The sequence below is a fragment of the Acipenser ruthenus genome, chromosome 26, assembly GCF_902713425.1.
Source record: "Acipenser ruthenus chromosome 26, fAciRut3.2 maternal haplotype, whole genome shotgun sequence".
NCBI classification, from domain to species: domain Eukaryota; kingdom Metazoa; phylum Chordata; class Actinopteri; order Acipenseriformes; family Acipenseridae; genus Acipenser; species Acipenser ruthenus.
The window spans coordinates 23329072-23336072 of record NC_081214.1 but is presented as its reverse complement, the minus strand read 5'-3'; the positions used below and the strand labels follow the sequence as shown (position 1 = coordinate 23336072).

The 7001-nt window shown below is 40.3% G+C and overlaps 1 protein-coding gene and 3 non-coding genes across 6 annotated transcripts; all 4 read right to left on the bottom strand.

Moving 5' to 3' along the window:
• Positions 1-417: 417 nt before the first annotated feature.
• Positions 418-6984, bottom strand: LOC131701699 (RNA-binding motif protein, X chromosome-like). Of its 3 annotated transcripts, XR_009308955.1 has the most exons (10): positions 6896-6984; positions 5916-6051; positions 5358-5464; positions 5119-5266; positions 4733-4834; positions 4193-4310; positions 3921-4055; positions 3714-3805; positions 902-1002; positions 418-585 (listed from the first exon to the last, which is right to left on the bottom strand). XR_009308955.1 is itself a non-coding variant. In XM_059001182.1 (9 exons), exons 2-9 carry the CDS (start codon positions 6022-6024, stop codon positions 2627-2629), a joined length of 1128 nt encoding a protein of 375 aa, XP_058857165.1. In that variant the 5' UTR covers positions 6025-6051; positions 6896-6984; the 3' UTR covers positions 2256-2626. The 3 variants fall into 3 exon arrangements, 2 of the variants coding, with proteins under 2 accessions (XP_058857165.1, XP_058857166.1); XM_059001182.1 differs by lacking the exons at positions 418-585; positions 902-1002 and adding an exon at positions 2256-2943; XM_059001183.1 differs by lacking the exons at positions 418-585; positions 902-1002; positions 5916-6051 and adding an exon at positions 2256-2943 and having other exon boundaries at positions 6896-6918.
• On the bottom strand, positions 4412-4488 carry LOC131701801 (small nucleolar RNA SNORD61). The gene has a single exon (XR_009309011.1). It is a non-coding gene; the product is annotated as a small nucleolar RNA SNORD61 (small nucleolar RNA).
• LOC131701802 (small nucleolar RNA SNORD61) lies at positions 4930-5008 on the bottom strand. The gene has a single exon (XR_009309012.1). It is a non-coding gene; the product is annotated as a small nucleolar RNA SNORD61 (small nucleolar RNA).
• LOC131701800 (small nucleolar RNA SNORD61) lies at positions 5539-5615 on the bottom strand. Its single transcript, XR_009309010.1, has one exon. It is a non-coding gene; the product is annotated as a small nucleolar RNA SNORD61 (small nucleolar RNA).
• Positions 6985-7001: the final 17 nt, after the last annotated feature.

Genomic DNA, 7001 nt, shown 5'->3' with positions numbered 1-7001 from the left:
CACATTCAATAGTACAGTATCTCAAACTTCACTGCCTACACTAGTTAATAGTTTACAGGACAGTCTCCCCTCCCCCCTCCCCTCCTCAAAACGACAAGCTGTATCTGAATGCACATGCTCTTATTTCACTTCAGTTACTTGTCAACCAATGTTGAATGTACAAGACATGTCTAACACTGCAAGCTTACATATTAAGTATTTTTCTGCTACAAGAGTTTTATTTTTATTTTTTTATTTTGTATTATTTGAATGGCAGGGATATTAAGATCCATCACTTTAAATCAATTTAATAGACCCCTACCCCCATCTTAAGTATTATTTCCCCGGACACTCACCAGGTATGTCTGCAAAAATGCATGTGTGCATACACAACCTTTCAGTGGTGCTGCAACTGAATATTAAAAGAGCAGAACAGTATTGGAAATTCACAAAGAATCTTTATTTTTTTTTTTTTTTATTGAAAAAGGTTAATAACTTCAAAATGATCACTTTCAATGATAGCTTCCACTGCTTCAAGGACTTTGCTGGTCTTTAGAGAACCATGCAGCAACAGCACGCTCCTGTACAATCTCGCCACTGGTTCACCTGTGCAAAACAAAACGTTACAACATTTAGTCAATCCAGTTAAAACATTCCATTCAAATATGGTCTGGTCTCAACATCCATATACTATTTTACGAAGGAGCCTAACAGCTATAAATACAGAACAGTTTTCCTTTAGATTTCAAAGCACTGAAGCGTGTGTCCCCCCCCCCCCCCCCCCCTCTTATTAAATTGTTAACAGGGTTTAAGATTAACAAACATTAGTAGCATTATACATTTACTTATGAAAAATGAAGCGAGAAAGTAAATTAGTTAAAAAGACCAACTTAATGCCAATATTTATATGAAACAAGCTTACCATGTAGTTCTCTTATGGTATTGGTTTACTCGGCCAAACCTCAGACCGAATTTGCGGAAGAAATTGCTATTTAGCAAACTAATCTGCTACAGCACGTCATCCTGCAATAAACAAGCGAACATTAGACCACCAATAACTATTTAAAAAGAAAAAGAAAATGAAATACCACTTACGTTAAACCCAGGATCACATTTAAAACACATATGCGCTTGTCCCAAGTCAAAGTAAATATTTCTTTTCTTCAGAAGATTAAAACCAAGATTTAAGTTGCTTTTGGTCCTTTTTACTTTTCCAGATTAGTTTGACTTCCAAGCCATTGCCATCATTGAGTCCACTTATTTGCGTGTTTTTTTTTTTTTTTTTTCTTTAAATAGAGCACTTCCCTGTCGCCTTTACTCCCTGTTTAAAAGGCATGAAGTCGTGCCGCAAAATATTTTGGAACAGCTTGCACCTACTGCATTATCCAAGAACCGTTCTTAAAATCCCAGTGTTGAACTTGGAGCCCTAACATTCAAATCCACAATCAATTAAATAGAGTTCATTTTACGGTTTGAGTTAAATACATATAAAAAAAACATTTAGGATGAATATGAACAGCCTTCCATTTAAGCACTTCATCAGGCGCTTTACTTCTGCACATTTGGAGCTCTGCATTTAAGATTGTCAATAGAAAAGTATACCACAAAGCCATATCGAGATCAAATCTCTATTTGCAAAATGCAGAATCTGGGAGGCTCGCGCTGCTCTGCAGCATTGCTTTTTCATTGTGAAGGATTGATGTCAGCCCTCTGAGGTAATAGTTTCAAAACTGATGTAGCACAGTGTGCGTGCAATTGTACCAACCACTGTGGAGAAGGCTATTCACGTCATATTGCACTTAGACGGAAAAAAAAAAGTTTGCTTTGCTTACCATCTGCTGTTTCACGGGCAACTTGTTTAAACCTTCTGAATGCTGAAATGACTCGCTTGCGTTTTGGTTGTAGTTTTCTTTGGCTAGGTCGCTGTAAGCCCTCATAGCTTATTCTTTATGCATGACGAAGATCCTTTTGAACGGAGACACTATACACTGTTGTAAAGAGTTTGGGTGAGAAACATTTGCCCATGTTCCTTACAGGGAAACCATTGGCCCAATACAAGTGGCAAGTTAAATATGGGTAAAGTTAACTTAGCACTTATAAAATGTGACTTATGTAATTTGATCTATAGTTAAAGATTCCAGTTACTTTCTTGAGGCAGTATGGGGGAAGAGAGGATGGGGTTATGGGGCTCAGTTGAACTTCAGGAAGAGGCAGTAGAAGCTTTAGAAATGCAGCTTTTTGCATACAAGGTACTGAAATTTAGTTCTCTCCAACCATTTTTCATTTTGATAAAAACTTTATTTGTAAATGAAGGCATGTTACTCCAGGGAAAGAATACTTTTCAGTTTAACAGCACTAGTGTACAAAAAAGTTTTTAAACAAGCACACAAATCACTGTTTAAAAAACTTACTGTAGTACGAACAAATAAAAAAATGCAATTATAAACACTCAATTTAACGCTTCTCAAATGAAACAGGTGTTAGGGGTAGGGCATGGGAAAAGCTCAACAATAAATAAAAAACTTAAGCCTTGTTTTGTTTTTGTCCAGTCCTCAAAAGTTCAGTCTCCTTTTGTTTTTCACTTTGTTTGTTTTGGAGCTAAAAACATTTTGTATATGATTCAGGCTTTTTTTTTTTGTGGTCCATTTTAGTATCTGCTTCTGCCAATGCCCCTATCGGATCTACTTCCTCCTCGGGCACCCCTAGGTGCGCCACGGCTGGAGCTGCTGTAAGAATCTCGAGGAGGGTAGCCTCTCTCGAGTGGTGGGGCTGGCCCCCTCTCCTGCCTGCCAATACGCTCGCCACGGCTGGCTGAGTAAGGGTCGCTTCTGCTGCTGGGGTAACTGTCGCGACTTCCATATCCATCTCGGGAACTGCTGCCATAATCGTCATAGCGACTGCTTCCGCCACTTCCACCGTAGGATGGTGGAGGGCCCCTTGAAGGTGGGGCGCTGCGCGAGTTACCTGCAGGGTCAATGGGTCAGGTAATGGCATGTTTATATCAAGAGTTAAACATTTTCGCATTTTTTTTTTTTTTTTTTTTTTTTAAATATACTGCTGTTGCATGGGGTAGCTCCCATTAGCCATTACAGGACATTTGAATTTACTGGTTAAGTGCAGGTAGGATTTCAGTGACTTTTGTATGGTTTTGTGATTGTTTCTTTGGTTTCTTTTAGATCCCACCCCCCCCTCCCCCTCCCAAAAATTATGAATTTAAAAATAGCCCTTCAAACCAGTGGACAAGTTTACACAATCCCTCCCCACCACCGTGAAAAAAATTTAAGGGATTGTAGACTAAAATTTAGCACCCCCTTAAAACTATCCACCAGCATCAATTTACAGGAGGGTGGCAACTGCATTTACTGCCTCGAGGATAAAGACACACCCAACATGCCACTGAGCAGGTTTCCTTTAGAAGCGGCTTGGCGTTCCTTTTTCTCATTCCTTTTGAAATTCCAGGTGGTATTGCAGAACACCAGATTGGCATTTTTCTCTTGCCATTTGAGCTGGGAACGTGGCAACGGATTTCCGCAAAGGTCAAGTGCAAGCTTCCTTGTAGAAATTGACATTTTGTTGAACTGCGTTCTGCACAGCAAGTTACCATGCACGGTTTTCCAGGAAAAAAAATAGCTTGAAATTCAGAGGCATTATTTCCATGTTCACAAAGTCCTACATTCTGGAACGTACTTCTACACAAGCTTTAGTGCAGATGCACTATAAATAGCTAATCTTACCGTAGCTGTCATATGGGTCCCTATAGGAAGCGGCACTGGGACGTTCCAGGTAGCCCCGAGACTCTCTGCCACCCCCATATCCATCACGGTCACTAAAGAAAAAAGCCAGGCAAACATCTTTGAGGGTGAGAAAAGTGCAGTCCGTTCGAATTAAAAAGGGGAGTATAATTTAAGTACTATTGTATATTCATAGAGATGACTGAATACCTGTATGCCCGTGACATTGATCCTCCATATTCTTCACGGGAACTGGAATGTGGGTATTCACGATAAGCATAGTCCCTTGGTGGTGGAGCATAGTCTCTTGAATCTCTGGAGCTGATGTAATCCCGGCTCGAGTAACTGGAGAAAAAAGGGCCACATGTTATAAATAACTAACAGGCTATAAAATAAACAAAAACTAAAAGCTTACTTTGACATTGTAGCCTGAATGGTCATAAAGCCATACAATTGTAAGGATGTTGAAATACTAAACATACCTGTCTTTGGTACTATAATGGTCATCTCGTGGAGATGGATAATCGTCTCTTCTGGACATCATTGCGTCTCTTCGTGGAGGAGGTGGACCATAAGGATCCCTTTCCCTGGACATGGGAGCTAAAAAGTGAAGGAGGATTAGTTTCCTTTATCTAGTTTAAAACAAATATATCCTGTTATAGTGCATCTACAAATCTAGGAGTAAATTATTTTCATGATGCAAGCTCAGAACTTCTTAGAGGACAACATAGGCAATATCATTTTACAACTGATCAATGCCACATTTTTTCATCACAGCTCACACTAGTACAAAGACAAGCACTGACAGCACAGCATTTTCACAATGCTGCACTACACTAAGTGAATAGCGTCTATTGTTTCAAGTTGCCAAAATGAATTTTAAAATACCCATATAGATCAGTACTAGGATGTACACAAATCTCAATGGTTAAGCCTAGACACATTGATGTACACAGTTTGTTATATAGTCCAACAGCAGCTGCTAGTTAAGCACATCTCCTTTTAATAGCCAAGACACTTACCCCGTCCCAATGGTCCTGAAGGAGCAGATCTCTTGGGTGGAGGGCCACCATTGCGAATGGGAGGCCCTCTCTTCATTGGTGGTGGACCTCTAGATGACATGCCTTGGAGGAGAAAGCCAAAAAACACACAATATTAAACCCTACAAGTACCATTCTGTAGACAGAATATATCTGTGGAAAACATCTTGACATGATGCAAGCTCAGAACTTCTTAGAGGAGACAGGATGGGCTATATCAGTTTGTAATTGATCAAAGCCACATTTTTCAATCACAGCCAACATATGTGCCAAAGGTTTGGGGTCACTTAATGTTACCATCTTTGAGAAAAGTCTTCTGAAAATGTTAATTGCTGGAAATAGTGCACATTTTTGCCTACAGCAATTACCTCTTGTGGGTCCTCCTCGAGCGCCTCTAGGTCCTCTCGGCGGTCCGCGGCTCCTTGGATGAAGGGATGGAGGCCCTCGTCGACCAAGGGCAGTTTCAAATGACGGCTTTGTTGCTTGTTCTACTTTGATTGGTTTGCCCTCAAGGGTCTAGAATAATAAAGAAGTTTAACAGTGACACAGGTAGGGGTGGCGTGCAGCGGTGATGTCATTACAATCTAGAATTCCCTGCTGACAATACCTTTCCATTCATTTCCCTTGCAGCATCCTTTGCATCAGCTGGGTTCTCAAAGGTCACAAAAGCAAAGCCTCTTGATTTGTTTGTTTCACGATCTTTCATCAACAGCACTTAAAGCAAAGAGAAAAGGTAGAATTTAGTCTGATGTACAGAATAGTTTATCACAGTAATGTATCAAGCATGCAAGCTCAGAACTTCTTAGAGGACAAAGAAGGCATCATCAGTTCATAATTGATCAAAGCCACATTTTATCATCATAGCTTGTACAGATAAGGGTTTGTCTTCAGGAGGACTATTGTTTCTCTAGGTTTGCCACACTTCAAACCGTTTCACTTAATTATAAGTGCTTAAACTACAAGTTTCTCCCATTTGCTAAAATCACCCACGTTGATAAGCATTTCCGACCAAATACTGTATTTACTGTAAATTTGCTGGCGACGAAAATGCACCCAGAAATACTGCAACACGTGCCTTCCTAGTTGATGCACGTTAGTTTACAAACTGTGGCAGACTACAGTGCTACACTGACCCCTGGTTAACTTCAATACGTTCCAGGCCTACCTTCCACTACTCTGCCGTATTTGGTGAAATACTGTTCAAGGGCCTTCTCGTTTGTCTCGGTGTTCAAGCCGCCAACGAAGAGTTTCCCTGGTCGGTCAGCCTCAGCCATGATTGCGGCTTTTTTGTTTGTTATAATCTAAAAGAGAAAGAGTATAGAAACGCGTGTTGCTGTACTGATTAGGATGTATAGGGCTCTGCTCTACAGCACACTGGACTTTACATATAATGCGTTAATGCAAAGTTTAGAATACTAGCTTATATTCGAGAGTCAAAACTAGCACGGGCCAAGAGGAACTGAACACGCCCGCATGAGTTATTTTGTTTAAAAATGAGTAGTTTGATTGAATTATTTTCATGAATCAGCGCATCTTAAATACATGCTGATACATTTGGGTACGTGAAGTACAGATTCATGTTTTAGAACATGGCAAGTCCTTCCAACAACGCCTTTATCACATTAGTTTAAAACAATCAAGGTGTACGAGTATGTAACAGATTTGATTTTGTATGTGAAGCAAATTATTATTTCAGCAGGGATCTACAGCCTGGTGTGACAGTTACTGGCTGTACAGGCCGCGAAACGTGCTGGTCCACCAAACAAAATGGCGGATTACAAACAATGACTCTCCCAGCAAGCAGGCTTTCCTTTCCGAAGCTGAGAATACAAACCGAATTAAAACACATTACTTGTATCGATAAAAACCGAAAGCCCAGCCAAAACACACACACACACGTCATCAACAACGCAATACATAACTTCATAAGTATAAGATTTTCTAAAATGGCGTCTATTCACAGGGCCAGTTGGCGCTGCGCTAAACTACCGTTTAGAAATGTTTACTAATAAAAAAAAAAACGATTCTTAAATATGAGAAATGTTTCGAAGCGCATGCATTTTCGATATACGCAGATTCACATATGTATTTTACAACACCCAGTAGTACTACCACCACTTGTAATTAATAACAAACCCCTCTTACCTCTCCTGTGAAAATGAAAGTACGCAATGAGAAGCAAACAAAGGCGGCTGGCGTTTTATAGTGGTCACGTGCAAGGCTTCAGAGCGAGGCTGCGCGCGGCGCCCCG

What these genes read in the sequence shown, in the direction of transcription:
- LOC131701699 (XM_059001182.1), bottom strand. Translation starts at nt 6,024, where the DNA reads ATGGCTGAGGCTGACCGACCAGGGAAACTCTTCGTTGGCGGCTTGAAC. An exon ending in ATACGGCAGAGTAGTGGAAG is followed by an intron (nt 5,465 to 5,915) that starts GTAGGCCTGGAA and finishes CTTTGCTTTAAG; the next exon opens with TGCTGTTGATGAAAGATCGT. An exon ending in CAAGGGAAATGAATGGAAAG is followed by an intron (nt 5,267 to 5,357) that starts GTATTGTCAGCA and finishes TTATTATTCTAG; the next exon opens with ACCCTTGAGGGCAAACCAAT.